The sequence below is a fragment of the Pelophylax lessonae genome (assembly GCF_965119305.1).
Source record: "Pelophylax lessonae genome assembly, chromosome: 8".
In the NCBI taxonomy this organism is placed as follows: Eukaryota; Metazoa; Chordata; class Amphibia; order Anura; family Ranidae; genus Pelophylax; species Pelophylax lessonae.
Genome location: NC_138775.1, coordinates 163,497,553 through 163,522,432, shown reverse-complemented (window position 1 = coordinate 163,522,432; position 24,880 = coordinate 163,497,553). Strand labels below are relative to the sequence as shown.

At 41.9% G+C, this 24,880-nt stretch overlaps 1 protein-coding gene across 1 annotated transcript in view; it reads right to left on the bottom strand.

Annotated features, from left to right (window-relative positions):
• GPSM2 (G protein signaling modulator 2) overlaps positions 1-24,880 on the bottom strand; it is a 123,766-nt gene that overhangs the window by 87,365 nt on the left and 11,521 nt on the right. Inside the window, exon 2 of the mRNA XM_082264772.1 lies at positions 8,392-8,672. Within this exon, the coding sequence (XP_082120898.1) occupies positions 8,392-8,453 (62 nt within the window). The 5' untranslated portion in view covers positions 8,454-8,672. The remainder of the gene's footprint in view (positions 1-8,391; positions 8,673-24,880) is intronic.

The window sequence follows — 24,880 nt, the reverse complement described above, 5'->3', positions numbered from 1 at the left end:
AAGTACCATTAAAACTTATATTTTATTTGAAATAACATTACACTTACAAACAGATGGAAAAGCACAAAGCGGAAGCGGCGCCCACCTCCATGGAATATTAATACAAGGCGATTTGTTTTCCCAAAAAATTCTGCAGCTACAGCTAACTCTAACGTTTTTATAAACGTCCAGTGTGCATGAAGCTTTAAAAGAGTTAATGTCCCTTTTAACAATGTGAAAAAACACAATCAAGAAATAGATTATACCAGTTTTTATAGACCAAAAAATAAAATAAATAAAATTGGTATTGTAGAGCATTTTGCATAAGTACTGCTCTCCATCCTGTGTTAATCAACATGTTAATGCTAAAAAGGAGCAAAAAAAAAACATTCGCAGTGATCATCAAAGAATACAAGCAGTAAATTACTTTGCTATAGTAGGACCAGCCTTTCTCAACATTTTGATCCTAAATGGAACCCCCCCCAAAAAAAAAATCAGGTCTCAGGAAATCTTGGCTACAATGTATTCATCGGGGGTTAATGGGAAAATGCTCCTTACATTCGTTTTCAGTCCCTCTTAGGATCCTTTCACACGAACGATCCGATCAGATCCGCCTGTCAGTTTTTTTTAGGCGGACCTGATTGGATCCTCCATGCATCCCTATGGGGCAGCTGATGTCAGCCGAGACATCTCCGCTGACACCCGGTGCTATCCGATTCCGACCCTGTTCGTGAAATCTGGACGGATGGAAACCCTATTTTCCATCCGTCCAGCGGATCCGATGAGAACGGACAGGCGGTCCGTTCTCATGCGATTCCTCCATAAGGGACAGAGGGGATCTGACATGGAGACGGAGCTGTCATCCGCCTGCTCAGTGGGGATCGGCGGATCGATCCCCCGCTGAGCAGAGAACGGACCGCGCCAGACAGCGGATAGTGTGAAAGGACCCTTACAGATATCTAAAAAGATCATTGGTCTCATGCTGCTGACTCAGACAAGTGGTGCTGGACTCAGAACTATGCAGGCACAATTAGATTGGAGGTCAATTGGCCACAGTTCAAGCAACCTCTGACGGAACCTTGGCTGAGAATGGCTGATGTAGGCAGTCATTTCTAGAATCAGAAATTAGTGTTTTCCAAACTGTATTCAACTGGGTGTTAAGAAAACATTACTGTATAACTTCATAAAGCCAGTGACCCAGTATAATACTGTCCACTTAACAGCAACTGAAACCCAAAAAGCAGATAATTATTGTGTCAGATTCATGAATCAGCATGTCATCACTGGAGGCCTTGCATACTGTATGTATTGCACATAAATACTGTGCCTTTCCAGCTATCACCTAGAGCTGAGCTGAATATTATCAACAGTACACGATCCACAGTTTGAGAACAGTGGTCTGTTATAGGAGGTTAACTGTACCTACCATGACTTAACATGCTGAAAACTGCCTAAATAGTTGGAAAAACTTTATACTACAAGATAAAATATTCTATTCTTGGATTGATTGCAGTGGTACGTCTCGCAACAATTTTCGGGAAATGTAACTCTTCGTAACTCTGGAGAGGGCACCAGGGATGCAATGCAAGTTGACCATGCAGTATTAGGTGAAACCTTAAGGCTCCATGTACACGGGATGTTAGAAAAAACGTGCTGCAAAGCTAGTTCTGACGCCGGGAAAAAGCAGCTGTTAAAACGTGCTTTCAGTAGCTTTTTCCAATGGCGTTATTGCACGTTTGGCCACGTTGCTTTTAGCAGCGTTTTTTCTGCCTCCATTCAAAATCAATGGTTCCCTATGGGAGCCTATTGATTTGAATGGAAGTCGCACTGCAAGTCGGATCAGGATGATGCGACTTGCGCTGTGAGAATCTTGAGGGGGAACTCCACGCAAAAAATGGGAAAAAAACTGCGTGGGGGTCCCCCCCCCCAGGTTCCAAACCAGGCCCTTAGGGTCTGTTATGGAATTTGAGGGTAGCCCCACGCCGAAAAAATGGCGTGGGGTCCCCCCCAAAATCCATACCAGACCCTTATCCGAGCACGGAGCCCAATAGGGCAGGAAGGGGGAGGGGACGAGCGAGCGGCCCCACCCCCCCTGGACCATACCAGACCACATGCCCTCAACATGGGGGGGTGTTGGTGCTTTGGGGCAGGGGGAGCTCTGCACCCCCCACCTCAAAGCACCTTGATGGAGGAAGAAGAGCCGAGGGCAAAAGAGCAGAAGAGCGGACAGCAAAGGAGCAGAAGACCAGGAGAGGGAGAAGACCAGAGCAGAGAAGAACAGATGAAGATTTTTAATAAACTTTCCAAAACGTCTCCTGTCGTTATTTCCATACACTGCCTTTTATGGGCTGAATGGGTAGGGGTACCCCCTACCCATTCACATTAGGGAGGGGGTCCGGGATATGGGGGGCCCCCTTGTTAAATGGGGCTTTCAGATTCCGATGAGCCCCCTGCCCACAGACCCCCACAACCACCGGCCAGGGTTGTGGGGATGAGGCCCTTGTCCTCATCAACATGGGGGCAAGGTGCTTTGGTGTGGGGGGTGCAGAGCTCCCCCTGCCCCAAAGCACCAACACCCCCCCTATGTTGAGGGCATGTGGCCTGGTATGGTCCGGGGGGGGGGGGGGCGCTTGCTCATCCCCTCCCCCTTCCTGCCCTACCGGGCTGCATGCTCGGATAAGGGTCTGGTATGGATTTTGGGGGAGACCCCAAGCTGTTTTTTTCCCCATTTTTGGCGTGGAGTTCCCCCTCAAGATTCTCACAGTGCAAGTCGCGCCGCAAGTCGATCCTGATCCGATGGATCCGACTTGCGGTGCGACTTCCATTCAAATCAATAGGCTCCCATAGGGAACCATTGATTTTGAATGGAAGAAAAAAAACATATAACGTGGCTGAACGTATGTTCATCACTTTCGCTCACGTTTGGTCACGTTCGGCCGCGTTTCTGCATTTGAAACGCCGGGAAACACACGTTCGAACGCAAATAATTGCGTTCCAAAAAACATCCCTGAACTCAACTGCCTGCAAATGACCTTTTTCTAAGTCGGAGCGACTTGTGTCGCTCCTATTAGAACGGGTCCGCAGCTTCTCTATGGAAGGCGACCTACGGCGACCTGTCAGGCGACCAGGTCGCCTGACAGGTCGCCCCAGTGTGAACGGGGGCTAACACTGCTACTTGCCACAATTTTATTTTGTTATACTGCAGCTCAAAGTAAAGCAAAAATAGTTTATCTAACTACTTCTATGAGCCATTCTGCAATGTGATTCCATTCATTCTGCATGGCACCCCAGCATACCATAACAACAGATGTGTGTTGCTGCAAAATACACTAACATGATTTGCAAAAATTGTGCTATGCTGCAATACACGAGACGGCATGGTGTGGTGGGGTGTAATTTAGAATGAATCACACTGTATCGCATCGCACCAATGTATGCAACATGCATTTCTGAACGCTGCGGTAAAATAAGCGGTACCACAACATCATAATGTAAATGGACCCCTTATAGCAGACTGGCAGGAGTAAAGGCATGTGCACTAAAAGCCATATTTTAAAGGCAGCGTTAAAACATAGAAGAACTGACATTAAAAGCACTGCAAGGGATTTCATATTAATGTTTAAGGCTATGAGTACTGTGAGGAGTAAAGCACAATCTGCTCTGTGTAATGAGTACATCAAGTACTCAGATCAATTATCAAACAAGTTGCCAACAGACTAGTCACATATTTAAATAAAAGCAAGCTATCTCATTTAGCAAAACAGTTTTGTTTGCTAAATGAAAGTGCATTTTTCCCCAAAGAATTGCATTTGAAAGACCGCTGCGCAAATACATTGTGACATAAAATATTGAAATGACCGCCATTCTATTCTCTAGGGTCTCTGCTAAAGGAAATATATAGAATGTTTGGGGGCTCCAAGTAATTTTCTAGCAAAAAATACTGATTGTAACTTGTAAGCAACAGAGAATTGCTCTGCACTGTATGAATCATGGAAATGCTGGATTCAGATCGTGAGGGGAGTTGAATCGAGATCGCGATTTTTTAACGATTAATTGTGCAACTCTACAGCATACCGTTCAAAACATTTTCATTCATTAGCCTATACTGTAATAATGTGCAGGGTGGGATTTAGAGTGAATAATGATGCACATAGCGATAAGTGCAACCTATCAACTAGGAACAGCTTTAGGCACATTTGGTGTATTATTACTAAAATCAATGAGTGTTGCAAAGCAGCAGCAAGAGGGACGCATGCTGCCTATAAATTGACAGCGACATTCCTGATCTGAAGCTTATTACCAAATGGCAAACATGTCACAAAGGAACAGCAATGAAAAGCATATATGCTTTCAAGGGAGGTCTATTATTCTGAAGGTATCCCAAGTTCACAATTAGATTTGTATTTCACTTTGCATACGTAGTTTATAGGTGTTAGAACAAAAAAAAAAAAAGGCAATTTGCAATCACTCACACTGTACCAAAGCACTCAATTACACTTTGTATAACTATAGATAAAATCTTACAAAGCAGATGATAAGCAATATTAGCGCTCTAACAAGCACAACTATAATGGCTGTACTTCTAGGATAGCTAAACCAGGCAACAAAAAATATAACACAATGCAGCTCCTTAGATGTTTTATCTGCATTAAATTTTTTTTTTTGGGGGGGGGGCAAGAACATTAAAGCCAGTGTCCTCATCACTGTGAGCTGACCTGTAAGTATAAAAACACAACCTTACCTTTTTGGGTTTAGACACACTTTAACAGGTTTTGCCACTTTAACCAAGAGCTGACAGGTATAATAAAAAAATAAAAATAAAAAAAAGGACAGGTACCTCTGCTTCACTCAAATGCCAGGTAGTTCCAACAGCATTTCAGCACTTTTGTGTACAGTCCAAGCTTACCCAGTCCCTCCCACCACCAACACTACCATGTTCCTATAGGCTTGTCACTATGAATTACTGCTTTTTATTGACCAACAGAAATGTGCAGGACGTAGAAAGGAGCAAACTTACAGTGGTTGTAAAGTCAGAAGTTTTTTCTTTATCTTAATGCATTCTATGCATTAAGATAAAAAGCCTTCTGTGTGCAGCAGCCTCCCTCATACTTACTTGAGCCCATCTCTATCCAGCAATATTGAAGTAGTATCTCAGCTGCCCGAGACTCTGCCTCCTCATTGACTGAGAGGGCAGTGCGGCACCATTGGCTCCCACTGCTGTCAAATTCAGTGAACTAATGAGGAGAGAGGGGGGGGGGAAGGGCTCCATGTCTGAATGGCACAGGGAGCTGCAGCTCGGGTGCCCCCAAAGCAAGCTGCTTGCTGTGGTGGCACTCAACAGGGGGGAGGGGTCAGGGGCGCCAAAGAGGAACCCAGGAAGAGGAGGAAAATATAACTGGTTTGTTATTTAACAAAAAAAAATAAGGAGACTTTACAATCATTTTAAAAGAAACCTGTAAGAAAATATGGGAGCTCCTCCTTGATCGATTAGTCTTTAACCACCTCCCACCTAGCCTTAAGACAAATGATAGCCGGGCGGGAACTTTGTCATTCTGGTGCTCCCAAAATCATGGGCAGTGGTCTGGCACGATCTGTCACCGGCAGATGACAGATCAGTTTATTAGGCCGTTGCAGGTACCAGGTGATCACTGTGACCAATCACAGCAGATCACATGACAATAGTACATAATGAAAGGGTTCCATTCATATCATTCATTGTGTACTATTGTGTTGATCTCTGTGACTTACCACAGTGACCACATGGTACAGAAAGGGCCAATCACAGCGTATCACATTGACCATATGGTACAGAAAGGGCCAATCACAGCCCATCTGTACCATGGAATTAGCTGTGACCAATCACAAAAGTTACTCATAAAAAATGATTGCTAGTGATATTCGCTGTTATAAGCAATCATGGTGTGTAAAATAAATAAATAATTCTGATTACCACTTCAGAGTAGTACAGAATTACTATGGTAACACTGTATTGCTCAGGTCCACATATATATATATATATATATATATATATATATATATATATATATATATATATATATCCAGAGTCCCTGATCACCGCCACACCAGATTAGTTATATAGTTCTGCATTCGCAACGGTATGTAGAGGGGGAAAAAAAAAAAAAAAACCACAGCCAAACAAACCAACAATTTTTTTTTTAAATTTCATTTTTCAAAAAATTGTGACAAAAAATTACAACTACAAAAAAACTTGCCTTGTCTCTTACTAAATACCTTGGAATTTCTACTTTTCAAAAACGGTAATTTGAGGGGTATTTGTACTATCCTCGCATTTTCAGGCCTCAAGAAATGAGATATGCTATCAGTACATCAGAACTGAGATATATATATATATATATATATATATTCTATATTTATGTATGTATGTATGTATGTATGTATGTATGGAGTACGATTTCATATTTTTTTAGAAAAAAAAAAAAAAAGATAAAAATTTAATTTGCGAACAGTGGCTGAGCAATTGTCATTCCAAATGTGACAGCACTAAAATATAAAAAATTGGTCTGGGCAGGAAGGGGTGAAAGTGACTGGTATTGATTAATTAAAAGGTGCAGGCTCCAGGGTCATTATCCTCATATGAGCTTCACTACCAAGTGAGCCACTGGGCTGGAAAGCAAAGTCTAAAATATTGAACTTGGGTCAATAGGCCAGGGTCAGGATTACAGGACTTGAGCCTACAGTCTAGGTAAATGCATAGCCAAAATGTTGTTTTGAAAAAGTAAAAGAATAAAAAGGTAAAACCTATATTAGGTTATTCTTTTGCTGCTGGTGTCCGATCATTGAGGCGAAATAGAATGTGAGGACATTTCTCCAATGTTAGGTAAATTTCCATCTTAAGCATTTGCTAAACATTTGTGCCCTCTGAAAATGTTCCCCTCACCACCAGCTCTCATGACAACTCTAGATTTTTGGATTTACCTTCAATTTACATCTCAGTACCAAAATTCACCAAAGCAAATTAATCTCCCCAGCATGGACAGAGACAGCAGTACAAACTTGTCAGAGGGACTAACCTTTTCCCACTTGATCCAAAGTCATATTCACATTTTTTTCTTCCTATTACATACACTTTTAAAACAAGTCAGGGACATACCTCTCATAGTTCTATCTTAGCAGGTACAAGTTAATGGGCAAGTTCAAGCCAGATGTGCTTGCATTAGAAATAGTTATGAATAGAGCATTATGGCCTGCATGTCAACAGAAGGCACGTGTGAAATATTCCCAAAAACACATCTAAATCATGCATGCTTAAAAACACACACTGTATCTTGAGTAAAGGTAGACACTTTTAAAGGCATCTTTGCTGGGATAATTATAGCTTTGGGGAGCTCAAGTTGAAGTATCTAGTAGTTAGTTATGGCTTGAATCAGTTGACCACATCCACCTGCCTTGTATATGGTTCCAAACCTCTAGCTAAGCCTAATAAAATTAATGTACACACGCATCTATCCAAACATGTATATATATATAGCTTTCTATCATTTCTGGAAAAAAATAAAATTAGAATTTTAATGTACACACGCATCTATCCAAACATGTATATATAGCTTTCTATCATTTCTGGGAAAAAATAAAATTAGAATTTACAAAAGAAATGTTCACTGAAGCCATTATTTATGAAAAATGTATTAAAAATAAATTTGCCTTTCATAAAAAAATCGAGACCAAAATGTGTTATACAGATAAATTGAATGTGTGCCTAGCAGATATATTGGAATAAAATTAAATCTTTTAAAATAGAGAAAATATTTTAAATGTAGCTGGACTGTTGGATATTTAAAAAACAAAAATACAGGTTTTTGTATGGGAGCGTTCTTCCCTTCATTCTTGCCATATGGGGTCTGGTTGTACTGTATCTGATGCTTCTGATTTTGTGTGGGTGTTTGCAACTCTTTCCTATATGTACTGAGAATTATTATTTATTCTTAAAAAAAAGAGAAAAAAAATTAATGTAGGTGAATGCTGAGCCATTTGTACTCTTTACCAAATTAAAACAAGCACACATAGCAAAGGCAACACACAATAAATGAGCTTACAAGTATTTAAAATACATTTAGTATGACTGTGTGCACATGCCATTGACGTCAACCCTTTAAGTTTAACAGGAAAAATGTATTAGAAAAACTTAATAAAAATACAAAAAGGGAATACAAGAAAAATGAAAACATAGAAAAAAAGTAAGGAAAGGCATTACAAATATACTGTAGACGGTAATTACATTTAAATAAGTACAAAAAAAAAAAAAAAAGGATAGTGTCATAATCACTTAAATAAGAATTTCAAAACCTTCAGAACAGGAAGATTTTAGTTTCCACGTACAAATGTTTCCTACAACTATGACTACATCTACAAAAGCACAAAATACTTTCTTACCTGTAGCGAACATGAAAGCTAGGGTCTTCACGCATGCTTATTAAAACTTCAGTCCCCTCCATCAAGATGCATTCTCAAAACCATTAAATAAGAAATTAGAACAATACTATTCACTGTTTTGGGTTTGTCCCAAGACTTTTTTCCTCTGCAACCGAGAAATCGTTCCAAAGTACAAAACGTCAGGTATTAACGCACCCAGATCTTCATTTACTTAGGTGTAAAATGCTGCCCACACAGGTCCCTGGTTCTTGAACCCTTTCCGGATCCATTCGGTTTCTGCTCTGTAGAAGGAACACAAGATGCTTGGCTTGAGGATTCACTTTTGTCTTTCCATCAACAGACCTTAGCAGCCCTCACAGAGTGGAAAAAGCAAAGTGATCCATGCTGACTGAGCAGTCATTGACTTAGAAAGACGTGTGGCACTGTAGCTATGGTGACAAAGACAAGCAGAATTCTGGGATGCTAAGAGAATCGTTTGCAGCAGAGGTAGCATGCTGGCCAAGTTTTAAAGAGGTTTCAGATTGCATCAAAGCTCTTTAGAATCACCTTAGCCTTGGATTATATAATTAACGATGATGTCATAACGCATAAAAGCAAGCACCCAGCATCAAGAAAGCTGATTACTAGCAATTCAAGAGCGCAGAGATAACAAAAGCCTAATGTACTTTACATTGCTGAAATCTGATCAATGTGTGTTTTTTTGGAGGAAAGATTGAAAGGAAGTATCAAATATACAGCAAAATATTTCAATTTTAATGCTGATTACTAGTCACTAATCACCTTAACACAGAACAAACATTTATTAAAAAAAACACAAAAAAAAAAACAACTATAAAACAGTTTCCAAGGATGGCTTATAAAACAAACCTTTGTAAAGCACCGGTCCGAGAGAAATATTATTATTATTAGTAATAATAATAGAAAAAAAAAAAACACACCACTAAAACAAATGACTATTTTTTTTTTATCTTACATGGGTATTGTAGGGTTTACAAAATTTGTTAATCAAAATATATTATTGAGAGGAATCTTACCACTCTACCAGACACTTTAAAACAAAATATAGTTCATTATATACAAATCCCAATGTTGATTTTCAAGGGGGGTTTTGTGAGAGACAATTCCATTAGATAAATGGTGTTCACTTGCTACTCTGCATCATCCTTCCTACACTTATTATTATGGGCTTCACCAACAACCAATAGGGATAAGCAGTAGGCATGCAAAGACCAACACTACAACAAGAAGTTTTGAAGCTTTTCCTTTTAGAAAGGTCAAGGATTCAATCGCAATAGCGGGGCTCCAAAGACTACTGCATGTATGTGCTGGAGATGGGTTTCAAAGAGAAGCGAGGGATAAAAAAAAAAAAGAAAAATACATCCTCACCTAGGTGGGTGCAGCATCGATCCAATGCTGCAATCGTCCTACGCCATCTGCACACCAAGAACTGAGCGATCAAAGACCGCTGAATGCTCAGTTCAGTGAGCTGGTGACCGTCAGTCACCAGCTCCCTACTCTGCCCCTCCAGCACCTACTGAAGCACCGGACTGTGCAGGGGGTGGGAGCAACTGGCTCAGCCTCTCAGTAGCACGCTGAGAGGCTGAGCCAGCTGCCAATCAGGCATCTGGATGGATACCGACATTAAAATTGGGATCTCTCCAGACTCTGGAGTAACATCAGCGGACAGCAGGCTGTAGCCCATTGTCAGCTAAATACTTGCCACAGGAGTGCAGAACAAAGTGCACTCCTGTGATCCCCAGGAGAAGTGAGGTCAAAAGAGCTTTGGCGCTACTTCTTCTTTACAGACAGAAGGAAAGACGCCGTATTTCAAGAACCTACCCTCTCCCATCAGCTACTTCTACCTCTCAAAGCACCCCAGTCTTTTTTTTTTTATTTAATTTAAATACACACACACACACACACACACACACACACACAAAAAATACCTTTTTCCCCTGCAGTCTTTAAAGAAGTAGAACCAAAGCTTTTTTGGCCCCAATTCTCCTAGGGATCACAGGAGTGCACTTTGTTTTGCACTCCTGTGACCCGTATTCAGCGGACAGTGGGCTAAATTTCGCTTTCAGCTACGTCATTCAGCTGATCCGGGCCCTGGAGAGATCCCAACTTTAATAAAGGGATCCTGGGTGCCTGGTCTGGCTGCTGGTTTAGCCTATCAGTGCACTGCGGAGAGGCTGAGCCAGCAGCACCCACACCCAGCACAGCCCAGCACTCCAGTGAGCGCTGGAGGGGCCGACCAAAGAACTTTCTGCTCACTGAAAGCAATGAACCGAGTGATCAGCAGTCTTTGATCTCTCAATTTTTGGTCTAGAGGCAGCAGGGGGACCGATGTGACAAACTATGCAGGCGGGTATGAAGGAAGGTTTTTATTTTGTTTTATGCCTGTACTTCTCTTTTAAATGGTGTCCCAGCAGTTTAACCTTCTTTAAAGGGTAGAGGCCATTCACAGTCTACTTAAAGGTCTTATAATTAAGCATCTTTTCGAAAAACTTGGAAGACTTTTTGTAATATACTAGAGAAGCTGGAATACATAGGCAACTTTTTGGAAAGGTAACGCAGAGGTGAACTAACCCTTTAAGATCCCCTTTATTATAAAAGCATGATTGTTCAAGGCTTAAGTTGACGTGAACACATTGGATCACATTGTGCCACAACACTGTGGGGTGATACTACGAGTGTTAATAGAAGAGAATGCCAGGAACAACATGTCACAGGAGCATAGTGCAGCAACACCTGTAGTGGCTTTGCTGTTTTTTTTAGTGATTTCACTAAATAAGAGATTGTGATCATCAAGCATAACACCAATATTTATAGGAAAAGAAGCACCAACCTACCCTGAAAAAATGATTAAAATATGGGCTATTAGTTGTCAGTATTTAGATATTTGGATTAGATCCTTTAAGGAACTGAACTGTGTATTTCATAAGCAGAATAATTACAATGGCTTGGGTGTGGTAGTAAAGTTTATGATGACATATTCATGCTTAACATAGTATTTACAAAAGATCTGCATTATATTAGTTTGTGGCTACTTGAAAGAACACATTACAGTGTGGTTTGTCACGAGTGCTAGAAAATTTTCATAGGCATCACATTCACGCATTAAAGTTTGTCTCATAACTTCACACACGCCAGCTTTTTTATTTTATCAGGCATGACCGATACCAATTTACGCTTTGAACATACCACATTAACTTAGTGAAATGTTTCCATGCTACCTTGGAGAAGAGAAAAGCTACGCACACAGAAAGCCAAAACAAATGTGGCATCACTCTCCCCAGAAGTCTACCATAAAGTTACTTTGTACTTTTTTTCCTTAAATTCACCTCCTTAAAAAAAAAAAAAAAAAAAAGGAAGATCTTCTACAGCATTGATTGTTACTCCAATACTCTCCCCATGTTGCTTTCTCTCCATTTTGCATGCTCCAGTTTTAGTAAATAACCCCACTGTTCTCCCTGGAAAAAAAATGTAGAGCAGTACAACCCACACTCAGATCTTTTATACATTAATATAATGCATCTTCATGGGATTTCCTAAAGCAAAGTCTTAAAAAAGAGTTAACTGAAGAGCCAAACAAACTGCTGGGAAAGTGAATGTAAACCAATAGAAAAAACAAACCACTGCCATACCCTTTGGCATTTGGTCTGTTTAATGTCTTCTCAGAATGGCCGTGCATCTTACCATCAAAAATATTTAAAACAGAATTTCAGAGACAAGATGCACTGTCCCCATCAAAGACCCAAAGAGCAATAAAAACTCTGATGTTCATTGACGGACAAAGCTCCTGATTCTTCTTAACCATTGGTTTATACTAGAGAGATATGCACTTTCCCCGATGTATCGGAATCGGCCTTTGGATTTACCGATATTGCCGTGACGTCATTGTGTATATTGCTCCATGTGCCTCCGCGCACTGGGCAGCTTCTGCGGCCTTCTTAGGCCGTCTCCCTCAGCCTTGTTAGAGTGTTTTATCCGCTGCAGCCACACTGGAGTCTGCTCTGCATGCTGTGCACAGTCGGTCGGGACAGTGAGTGATCTTCTAGTTCTATCAAGACCAGTCACAGACACAGTGCACTTGTAACACAGCCGCCATGGCCACCCACAGCTGCCAGCCAGCCACCCAGTCCCACACACCCACAGGCCCTGCCCGACTGTACCTGCCAGCCACCCACCGGCCCTGGTCCTGTACCTGCCAGCCACCCACCACACAGTGTGCCAGACAGCCAGCCACCATAGGGTGCCAGCCACACAGCCACCAAAGGGTGCCAGCCAGCCACCAAAGGGTGCCACGCCACTCACCCACGGGTGCCAGCCAGCCAACCACCACAGGGTGCCAGCCAGCCAACCACCCACCAGAGGGTGCCAGCCACTCATCACCACATGGTGCCAGCCAGCCAGCCATTTTGTTTAAGCCTATATTAGTGTTTTTTCAAGTTTCAATGGAGATAGAAAAATGAAAAGTGTGGCCTGGGACTATTTCTCTTCTCCATCTCCAGGAAAATCAGCAGCACTGTGCAACACTTGCAAAACCAATGTAAGCATGGGATCAATAACTGCAAAAAACAAAAATATGTCTAATTTTTGGGCCCATCTAAGAGTTCATCATGTTGAATTGTATAATGCAGGACAGAAAAAACTAAATGAACCACAAGGTGAAACATCAGTATCCCAGGCAACGATAACAGATATGTTTCAGAAAAAAACAGGTGGCTAAAATCTGATGGAAGATCCCAAATGCTGGACAGAGTAATCACAGATGATGGTCACTGATAACCAGTCATTTACAATAGTGTCTGACTCTGGATTTAAGCGGTTGGTGTCCATGCTTGAGTCAAGGTACACACTGAAGAGTGACAAATTTTATCGAACTGAAATGCTGCAAAAGATTCACCAAAAGGTCATTGAGAAAGTAAAGGCAATGCTGAAACCAGAGAATGCTGGCAACTCACTCTCATTCACGACTGACTGCTGGTCAGGACAAACAGAATCACTAATGAGTCTTACATGCCACTTCATTGACAGCGGTTGGACAAGAAGGCATTTGGTGTTGAATACAAAAGTGATGCAAGGATCCCACACTGGGGAGTACCTTAGAGAAATGTTTCTAGGCATGCTAGAAGAATGGGGAATCACCAAAGACAGAGTGATGCTTGTGCTGCAAGACAGTGGAGCAAACATGGTTAAAGGTATGAGACTTGCTGAAGTGTCAGACCTCAGTTGCATGGCACACACCCTCCAATTTGTGGTAAATGATGGTCTGTCAAACCAGAAAGCATTGCTTGACATTATTAGCATGCTGAAGAAGTGCGAAGGCCATTTCCACCATTCTATTCTTGCCAAGTAGCGACTGAGTTGCATTCAGGAAGACCTTGGCCTACCCAAAAACAACTTGATACAGGCTTTTCCAACACGATGGAACTCAATGCTACACATGTTACAAAGGATGCTGGAGCAGAAGCGAGCTCTCATTATATATTCTGGTGAATATGGACTTGGAGGACACTCTTGTCCTACTACTGATCAGTGGGACATAGTAGCCAACATTATTGAGACCCTCCTATCCATTGAGGAAGTGACACTAGAGATGAGTCATTACGACTCATCTGTGTCCTCTGTCACCCCATGTGTGAGAGTGCTGAAGATGCTTCTTCAACGGGAAGGACCCAACACACGTGGCATTAAAGCATGTAGGCAGGCCATGAGGGACAGCCTCGCAAAACGGTTTGAGAAGCATGAGGAGAATAAAAATTTGTGCTTGCATGTCTTTTGGCTCCTCGATACAAGAACCATCCTTTCTCTTCTGATGATGTATTGGCCAAGGCAAAACAATGGCTGACAGAAGAGATTCAAGTTCAACAGAAGGTGCAGGAGGTTCCTCCTGACGAAAAGAAAAGTCAAGAAGAGAAGGTTTCTGATGTGGAAGAGCAGGATGCAGGAGAAAAATTTCCAAAAAGACAACGGACAGAAGAGAAAATTCATTGTGGTGACATAGATGCCATGTTCAGTGTTTTATTGAGGCCTCATGTGGAAGATTCATCAGAATCTGCAAAAATGAGCCTGGATTATGAACTTCATCTCTATTTGAAGGAACCAGTAATTGACAGAAAAAGTGATCCTCTTCAGTGGTGGAAAGAAAATGAGGCACGCTACAAAAGACTTGCTTCTCATGCTAGAAGATACCTTTCTGCTTTTCCTTCCTTGGTACCAAGTGAGCGTGTTTTTAGTGAAGTGTCAGCAATTTATGAAAAGAAAAGAAGCCGTTTAACTGGTGAACACGCTGAAATGTTATGCTTTCTGCACTATAATATTGTTCAACTTAACTGGGAGTATTGATTTGAAAGTGTAGTAGTAGTGTCTGTCCACCAGTCCACTAAGTCCACTCCAATCCACTGTCTAGCTTTTGTCTAGCTACTTTTTCTAGTAGGTTTGCACTGACTGCGCTGCAGTCAGTGCAAAACTGCTAGAAAAAAAGCTGGACAGTGGATTGGAGTCAGTGGACTACTGCTGCAGTAGTGCGCCACTCACTCACTGCAATAATTTTAAATCACTACTGCAGTAAAGATTTAAAATTATTGCAGAAGTGAGTGCCCTACTGCAGCGGTAGTCCGCTGACTCCAGTCCAATCCACTGTGTAGCTGTTGTGTTGCCTAGCTTTTTTTCTAGCAGTTTTGCAGTGACTGCAGTAGTTGCAGTAAGTGTCATACTGCAGACTGCAGAGGTAGTCCACTGACTCCAGTCCAATCCACTGTGTAGCTGTTGTGTTGCCTAGCTTTTTTTTTCTAGCAGTTTTGCAGTGACTGCAGTAGTTGTGCCATACTGCAGAAGTAGTCAACTGACTGCAATCCAATCCACGGTCTAGCTTTATTTCTAGCAGTTTTGCACTGACTGCACTGCAGTAGTGATTTAAAATTATTGCAGTGAGTGATTGCACTACTGCAGCAGTTTATTATGCATTAATGCACAATCAGAATGATGTGAAACGAATGCCTCGTACACACGTACCGATCGGCCGTCTTTTGTCCAGGGCTGTCGTGTCTGTTGAAAACTGCAAAAGACTGCACACGAATTTTGTCGGCCAACAACAGCCGACTGCAGAAGTGATGTCATGTGATGGTTAACTTCCCTTGTCTTTTTCTTTTCTGAGCATGCCCAGTCTTGCTAATCGGCTGTCTGTCGGCCGAAATATGTACTGACTGGCGAACAATTGGCCGTTCTGGTGTTGGCCAACAAAAATTTTAATGCCTGCACGACAGATTCTGTTGGGCCGAAAATGCGCTGTCGGCTGTCGGAAGCATCATACTAACAAGCCTACAATCGGCCGATCGGTCGTCGGCGGAATATTTACAGCCGACGATCGGTACGTGTGTACGAGGCTTTAATGTCCCTGCAATTGAAGTTTACCTATCAGTTCTCATGCAGATAAGGTGTGAAGAACGAGCCCTTAATGTTAAAAATTGTTAATAAAGTTTTACATGTTCAGTAACATATTTGTGTCAAAATTTGTGTTAATTTTGCTAAATTTTCAATGTACAAAAATATCGTCCGATACCAATATGCGATGGCCAAAATATCGGTATCAGCAACTAAAAACCGATATCGGTCGATCACTAGTTTATAGTGCCCCCTGAGTAGGACACTAGGCAGGAAAAAGCTTGACTACCCCTATGGGCAGTCCCAGAGGGTATACACCCACTCTCAGCTATAGGCACTTTTGTTACAATTAGTGTCAGAAGAAAGCCAATTCCACAGAGAGGTGGATACTGTGTCCGTCAATGAACATCTGAGTAATGGATTTTACAGTGAGTCAAAAATCCTATTTTCTCTTTCGTTCATTGACGGACACAGCTCTTGATTCTTCTTAACCATTGGGATGTCCCAAAGCAGTTAAACATGAGGGGTGGGAAAAAAATCTGAAAAAAAAAAAAAATTCCAAGGCTAACCATAGCCAACCAGGTAACATGGAGCTCAACTATAAAAACAACCAGAGCTCACCTGAAAAAAAATTAAAAACAAATACACCCTCAAAGAGGACCAGGTAAATAGCAGCCAGCAAAACCTTGCGGCCAAAAGAAGCATCCGCAGATGACAACACATCCACTTTTTGTAAAAGTGTGCACCGACGACTAGGTGCCCGCCTTGCAAACCTGTGTCACTGATGCCTGATGACGGAAAGCCCAGGAGACACTAAGCGCCCTAGTAGAGTGCTCCTTGACAAGGAAAGGAGGAACCTGACCCCTGATGGAATAGGCCTGAACTACCGTCAGTCTAATCTATCTGGAAATGGTCGAAGAAGAAGTGTACAACCCGTTGTGAGGTCCGTCCGTGAGCACAAATAGTCTGACTTCCTAAAAGACTCCATAGCTGCCAAGTACACCCTGATTGCCCGGACCGCATCCAAGGCATGCAAGGCAATTTCCTTCGGATGTTCAGCCTAGGACACAGGGAGGGCAACACAATGTCTTCATTCAAATGACAGTCAGAGACCACCTTAAGAAAGAAGGTGGACAGACAGGCGTGAAGCACCACCTTATCCTTGTGAATAACCAATAAGGCCGCTAGTTCCGACATCCTGTGCGCAGTGGTGATAGCCACCACAAAAGGCCACCTTCTGGGGCAGCGCAAGCAGGGAAACATCCTGAATATTTTCAAGAGGAGGCTTCTGTAGAGCCGAAAGCACCACCACATTAAGATCCCAGGGCGGCAACAAAGCCCGCACTGAATTAACCAAATGTCGGACACCCTGAAGAAAAAAAAAAAAAAAAAAGGTATACACCAGGGAGTGTGAGGCCAAAGATCGTTGGAAAAGACCGCCAAAACCGATACCTGGCCCTTGATGGTACTCAAGGCCAATTTCTGTTCAACCCCCCGTTTAAGGAAGGTTAAGAACCAATCCACCGAGAAGAAGAGACTCACAAAACGCAATGTACGTCTTTCATGTACGATGGTAGATCTTCCTAGAAGTACATTTCCTAGATTACAACAGCATAGGAATCACCGACTCAGACAAACCTCTATCCTTCAGCACCTGGCATTCAACAGCCCAGCAGTCAAAGCCAGCGACTGTAAAGCAGGATTGAAGATCAGTCCTTGGGACAGCAGATCCTCCCTGATAGGAAGTCCCCAAGGAGCAAAGGCAACCAGATGTACCAGATCGGCGTACCAAGAACGGCGAGGTCAGTCTGGATGGAATCTCTTCTGCTTGTGCCCTCTGGGTGATACAGACCACAGATGTGGCATTTTCCAAATGAATTCATACCGGACACCCCTGAAGACGAAATGTCCAATGAGCCAGACCCTCTGAGCACATCTGTGCTGAGGACACCTCCCCACCCAGACAGGCTGACAACTTTGGGGAAAAACCCTCCAGTACAGAGGTAGAAAGGATTTTTCCTCTTGACGTGTCAGAACGAAGACACCGCTAGAGACCATGGATCCATGTCCCATTTCACCAGAATCTATTTAGCAGGGATCTTGCTTGGAACTGCGCAAACAGTCCGCCTCGAAGGGTGGACACCACAGGCCCAGCACCCGCATGCAAGCCTGGAAGGATGACCGTCTGCTGAACAACAGAAGCTGAATAGCCACCTGCAATGTTTGGAGTTTTTCCAGAGGAAGAAACACTCTGGCAGAGGTCGGGACCAGAGTCAGACCCAGACAGTCCAGTTTTTGTGGACAGCACCAAAGCAGACTCCTGAAGGTTCAGAATCCAACTGAACTCCCTCAGAGTTCGAAGAGCAATCTTCAGTTGCCCATCAGAGCAGTCATAGACTCTGCTTGCAGAAGATTGTCCAGGTACCCCAGTACCGCGATTTACCGCTGACTCATACAATGCTTGCATCAGGGCCAACACCTTTGTGAAGACCAAAGGAGTGGAGGTGAGACCAAACCGATAATGCTCCTCGCCCACGGCAAAACGTAGGAAGCGTTGGTGACCAGCCCATTATAGAATGTGCAGGTAGGCATCCTTGATGTCGATAGAAGCGAGAAGAGATCCCCCTGACGTAGGGTCGCCACTACAATGTGAATGGATGAAGGGAAGGGGGGAAGGTGTTGGGCTGCCTGGATAAAGAAGTGGTCTAAACCAATATGCACAAAGTGTAATGGAAAAAAAGGGAAGCGTATGGTGTAATCGCTACCCAAGTGGCCTAAAGTCTGAAAAATTATATGCAATGTGAGTTGGAATATCAAACATGCAAATAGGTAGCACAGTGATGGATACAAATTATCAAATATAAAGACAATATGAGAATATCTTATATAAATATTTTGTGGAAATATGCATGCAAATATGTAACACAATAATGGATACAGATTAGCCAATATAAATTAATGTAAGAATATCTTAATTATATATTAAATAAATGTGCAAAATGTGCAAATGGGTATCAAAAATAAAGTGGTATGTGCTCTCGTGCAATATGTGTAGTCTTAATATCATCAAACAGACGTGGTATAATGACTAAAGTGCAATGTGCTGAATAAATATTATTGCACAAGTAATATTGTGAGAAACTCCACAAGATAAAATGGGTGAATGAATTAATTACAGTGAATCTATAATAATAATCCGATCTTCCAGAACGCGATGCGTTCCAGCCGCCTGAAATGCATGTCAGCTGAAATGGCGGGTGACGCTCTACGCGTTTCGTCGCTTTGACGTCATCAGGACGAAACACGGAAACGCGTAGAGCGTCACACGCCATTTCCGCTTTCAGCTGACACGCATTTCCAGCAGCTGGAACGCAACGCGTTCCGGAAGAGCGCCGAGGAGAGGACAATCCAGTGATTTTTTGTTCCTAACAACGCTCTTTTTCACTAGTTTGTGAGTACCTTTTTTATTATAAATAAACTTGATGGCATTACGATACTTTACTATGTGAGGCATTCCATTTTTTCTATGGTCCGGATCTCTCAACACATACTCTGCCCCCCCCCCACTACACTCACTGAGGCCACTCTAAACTGTTACTGGGAAATATTGCCCCATCACTCCGAGATGGATCCTACTGGTTAACCCGTGAGAGGATTTGTGTGCCTGGATGTGATTACCCCCAGAGTACCACGCTCCTTACCCCTGTAGGGGTACTGATTTCCGGTGAGTGCGGATATTATTGGCAAGGGAGCTCCACGGCGATTGCACCAGCACGACCACCCTAAAGTTCACCCTAGGATCTCCACTACTCGGATCATTTAAAGATCATACACCCGATGGACTATTATCATTTTATGCACCTGGCTATTTATGCACCAAAGTCACTTTATTGATTATTTTGTAACACTCTATCACCAGTGTTTTGGTTCTGGTTGAAGTGTGGGGAGTCACTCACCCACACCACAGTCATTATATATCCAGTTTTGGATTAGGAACCTATATACAGTCAATCTTGTCACTTTTATATACATTGTATATATATTTAATCACTTTTATTGGTATACCTTTATAGATTCACTGTAATTAATTAATTCACCCATTTATCTTGTGGAGTTTCTGACAAGATCACTTGTGCAATAATATTTATTCAGCACATTGCACTTTAGTCATTATACCACATCTGTTTGATGGTATCAAGACTACACATATTGCACGAGAGCACATACCACTTTATTTTTGATACCCATTTGCACATTTAATTTATAATTAGGATATTCTTACATTAATTTATATCGGTTAATCTGTATCCATTATTGTGTTACATATTTGCATATAATATTTAATTAAGATATTCTCATACTGTCTTATATTTGATCATTTGTATCCATCAATGTGCTACCTATTTGCATGTTTGATATTCCATCTCACATTGCGTATAGTTTTTCAGACTTTAGACCACTTAGGTAGCGATTACACCATACGCTTCTCTTTTTATTCATACTTTTTATTCCATTACACTTTGTGCATATTGGTTTAGACCACTTCTTTATCCAGGCAGCGACAACACCTTCCCAGTTCCCAGTACACTTTGTATGGCTAAATTCGCACTGCACCCACACAAAAGTCGCACATGACCCTTTTTTTCAGCCGCATCAGGATCAGATCGCACAGTGGTTCACACTTGTGCGATCCGATCCTGTGCGAACTGTCAGATCGCACTGCGATATGCGATCAAACTGGGGGTGTCGTTAACATTTCATTGACACCCCCTGCGTATCGCATATGGCAGTGTGAACTGCCAGTTGTGCGTTTGCGATGCGGGAACAGGCTGTGAATTCGCAGCCTTCCCGCATCACACAAATGTGACCCGGCACTCAATTTGACCCAACTAATGATTGGAAAATCTAACGAACAAACATTCTTGAAGGAAGACATTGTTTTGGTATGGCCAGCATAAGTGACAGCAGGCGCAGGGAGCTTTTATCAAACCACCTGCCTATAACAAGGGAGTCAGTCATACATAATATATTACAGTTATGTCTGAAAATCAGCAAAACAGTCTTTCATTTTGTTTTTCTTTAAATAAAAAATTTGATTTTTGAGTCTGATATTTACCAGCTTCAACTTCTAATAGTAAATACAGTATATCTCTTCTGTCTGTTATTCTCAGAGTGGATTGGAGATTTTGCTTCCTAACCATATAGTTGGTTATTTATATTTAACACTGCATATAGATATTTAGGAATAAGTTGCCATTTTTTTAAAAAAAACTTTACATATTAACTAAATTATACACCTCACTTTTAAAGGTTATTTTCAGATTAACCGAAACAATACAATTATTATTGGATTATGAAAATAATTTAGACAGCAAAAAAAAAAAAAAAAAGGAAGGGGGGGAGCTTAAAGAGTATGTCCAGCCTTCTTCAGAAAAAAAAATGAAAAGTCGGCAGCTACAAATACCTTGTGGCTTCACTTTTGGGTGGATCTCCACTTTAAAAGTGAGCATGGCTAGGCAGAGGTAGTTTTTTTTGTTGGGGGGGGGGGGGGGGGTTTAACATCACTTTAAAGTTTCTATAGTGCTATAAAAATCTACGTAACAGTATTCCATTACTAGACAACAGCAAACAAAAAAAAAAAAAATGATATATATCAGTTGCCGCCTGTAAACTTTTCCTAACAATTATAAGAAGTATCTTCAAAGGCATTATATTCCTGCAGCCATTACTACCATTATATTCACAATAAAGAAGCAAGTCTAAATAGAGTGGCAAGCTTCAACTTGTTTGAACTGAAACAAGCGGCACATTTTAGCTATACGTTGACAACGCATAATACGCTTCACTGCCTTTTTTCTCCCTAGTAAATACAGCAAACCCTCAGACATATTCATTACCTAGTTGAATGGGACATAAACATAAAAAAAGGTTCAGGTGTCCTCCCAAAACACTCTAGCAAAAGAACTAAAGGCTGCCTAGCAGACAAAGCAATTCTAATTAAAGTGGTAGTAAATGCTGAATTTTTATTTTAACCTACAGGTAAGCTAATAATAAAGCGTACTTGTAGTTTAAATTAATATCTCCTAAACATGCACCATTTAGGAGATATTCTAGGGAGCAGCAACCAGTGACATCACCAGCACATGCGTGTGCTGCTCCTTCAGAACCCTGTGCGGTAAACAGTGACTCCTTCCTGCATGCATGCGTGGGAGTGACATCATCGTAGCTCGGCCATTCAAGCAGCCGTAGCTCAGAAGGGAGACCAGGTGAAAACGCGCCACTGGAGGGCTTCATTTTAAGGCAAGTCTTCCATAATGTCCTAGTGTGCAATGCATACTAGCACATTATGCCTTTACCTTGCAGGGTTTCTTTTTTTTTGCAAACTTTACTACCGCTATAAACATCTGCTAGTAATCCAAGAATATCACTATATTTTTGCCAATTATTTGTATCCATAGCACTTAAAATTATATTAAACACAAAAGCATGGAGTTTGCATGTTCTCCCTGTGAGGGTTTCCTCCAATTCTCCGAAGACACGCTGGTAGGTTAAGCCCCGTACACACGTACCGATTGTCGGCCGTAAATATTTCGGCCGCCGACCGATCGGCCGATTGTAGGCTTGTTAGTATGATGCTTCAGACAGCCGACAGTGCATTTTCGGCCGAACAGAATCGGGTGTGCAGGCTTTAAAATTTTTGTTGGCCAACACCAGAACGGCCGATTGTTCGCCAGTCAGTACAGAATTCGGCCGACAGACAGCAGATTAGCAAGACTGGGCATGCTCAGAGAAGAAAAAAAAAACGGAAAGTTAACCATCACATGACATCACTTCTGCAGTCGGCTGTTGTTGGCCGACAAAATTCGTGTGCAGTCTTTTGCAGTTTTCAACAGACACGACAGCCCTGGACAAAAGACGGCCGATCGTTCGGCCGACGATCAGTACGTGTGTATGGGGCTTTAATCAGCTCCTGTCTAAATTGGCCCATGTATGTATGTATAAATGTGAGTTAGGGACTTTAGATTGTAAGCTCCTTGTAAACAGGGGCTGATGTGAAATGTATAATATATGTGTAAACCACTGTGTAAACTGATGGCGCTATACAAGTACCTGTAATAAAGCAATCATTTTATATTGCAGACCACCAATTCTTAGATATAATGGCTGCATTCATTTTAGACTTTTATTTTCACCAGCCGACCTTGCCAATAAGTCTGTTTTTTAGAAGAACAAGCTGTCCTGCAGACATAGCAGTTGGAGGATTGAGGAAAACCATTTAACACTGACAGGCACATGCACTTAGATTATCTAATACAGATTTGTATAGGAAAAAAAACACGTTGCTTCTTTTGAGCTACTAACCTCCTCCTAGGCCCCATTCACACTATGACACCAGGCATCACACATACGGTATGCGTGTTTACTCATAATACATATGAAGGGAAGCCCATTCATTTTAATGGGCTATCATACAAGCAGCAAAGTAACTCATGCACCATTGTAAGCATTAACCGGTTGCCGACCGCTGCACGACTATATACTGCGGCGGTCAGCCCCGGCCAGGCAGAGTGACGTATGGATACGTCACTCGCCTGTCACTGACTTGAGAGCCAATTGCGGGCGGGCGCGCGCCCGCCGCGGCTCGTTCACTGACAAGTCAGTGCGTGTGACCGGCGGACCCGATGTCTGCCGGTCACACTACGATCGCTCCGGTGAAGGGAGAAAGGCGGAGCGGCTTATGTAAACAAGCCGCCCGTCATTCTCCCTGGTGTAAAAATGAAGATCAGACGGTTCTACTATGTAGGACCGTTGATCTTTGTTTTTACACCAATAGCAATGTCCCTATACAGTTAGAATCACGCCCCTAGGACACACTTAACCCCTCCCTGTCCAATACAGTTAACCCCTTCCCTGCCAGTGTCATTTTTGCCGTAACAGTGCATATGTATAGCACCGATTACTGCAGTAATGTCACTGGTAACCCCAAAAGTGTCAAAAATGTCAGTCAAGGGTCCGATCTGTCCACCGCAATGTCGCAGTACCGAAAAAAAACGCAGATCGCCGCCATTACGCGTTAAAAAAAAAACACCAAAAATGACAAAAATCTTTCCCTTTGTTAGTAAACGCGATAACTTTTGCGCAAACCAATCAAAATACGCTTTTTGCGATTTTTTTTACCAAACATATGTAGCATAAAACAAATTGGCCGAAAATGTTAAAAAATTTTGATTTTTACATTTTTTTTGGGGGGAATTTCATATAAAAAAATGTGAAAAATATTGTTATTTTTGCAAAATTGACACTCTTTTTTTGTTTATAGCGCATGATCAAAAAATCGCACAGGTGATCAAATACCACCAAAAGAAAGCTCTGTTTGTGGGAAAAAAAGGACGTCAAATTCGTTTAGGTACAGCGTCGCACGACCACGCAATTGTCCGTTAAAGTCACACAGTAAAAAAAAAAAAAAAAAAACCCTGGTCTTTTAGCAGCCAAATCCTCCGGGGCTTAAGTGGTTAAGCTTTGCATGTTTTTTTTTTTTTTTTAACAAAACGATATACAGGCGATTGATCCCAGTTTACAAACAAGATAGGGTCTGTCGGTTTGATCTTAACTTGAATTTGTTTGTAAGTGTAGCTCCAGCCAAAAAAAGAAATAACTTTTACATTTTTCGATAGCATAGGGAAGGGTTACCACCCCTGTAAGGTTTGTTTTGCTGTCTGTGCCCCTGTTCGGAAGATTTCACTTCACTTTCTGTCCCTATGACAATTGGATTTTGAAAAATTTGGGTTGTTGTGGAAACGAGGATTGTCGATAAAGATTCAGTGGAGACACCTTTTCCCCATGATAGCTCTTACAGGGGTGAATTACCCCTTCCTAGGGGTAGATTTCCTCTCACTTCCTGTTGTCTCCCTCCGTTTGTAAGTCGGATGTTTGTAACCTGGGGACCGCCTGTAATGTGAACGCAGCTTTAATGCAATATATTCATTGAGTAGTCTATGAAATGCTTCAAAGTCCAAAAATAAATGTACAGTAATAATGATTAACTCTTCTGTCCGGAGACATGTTAGATTCATTTAATAATTCTAGAACAGTGTACAGC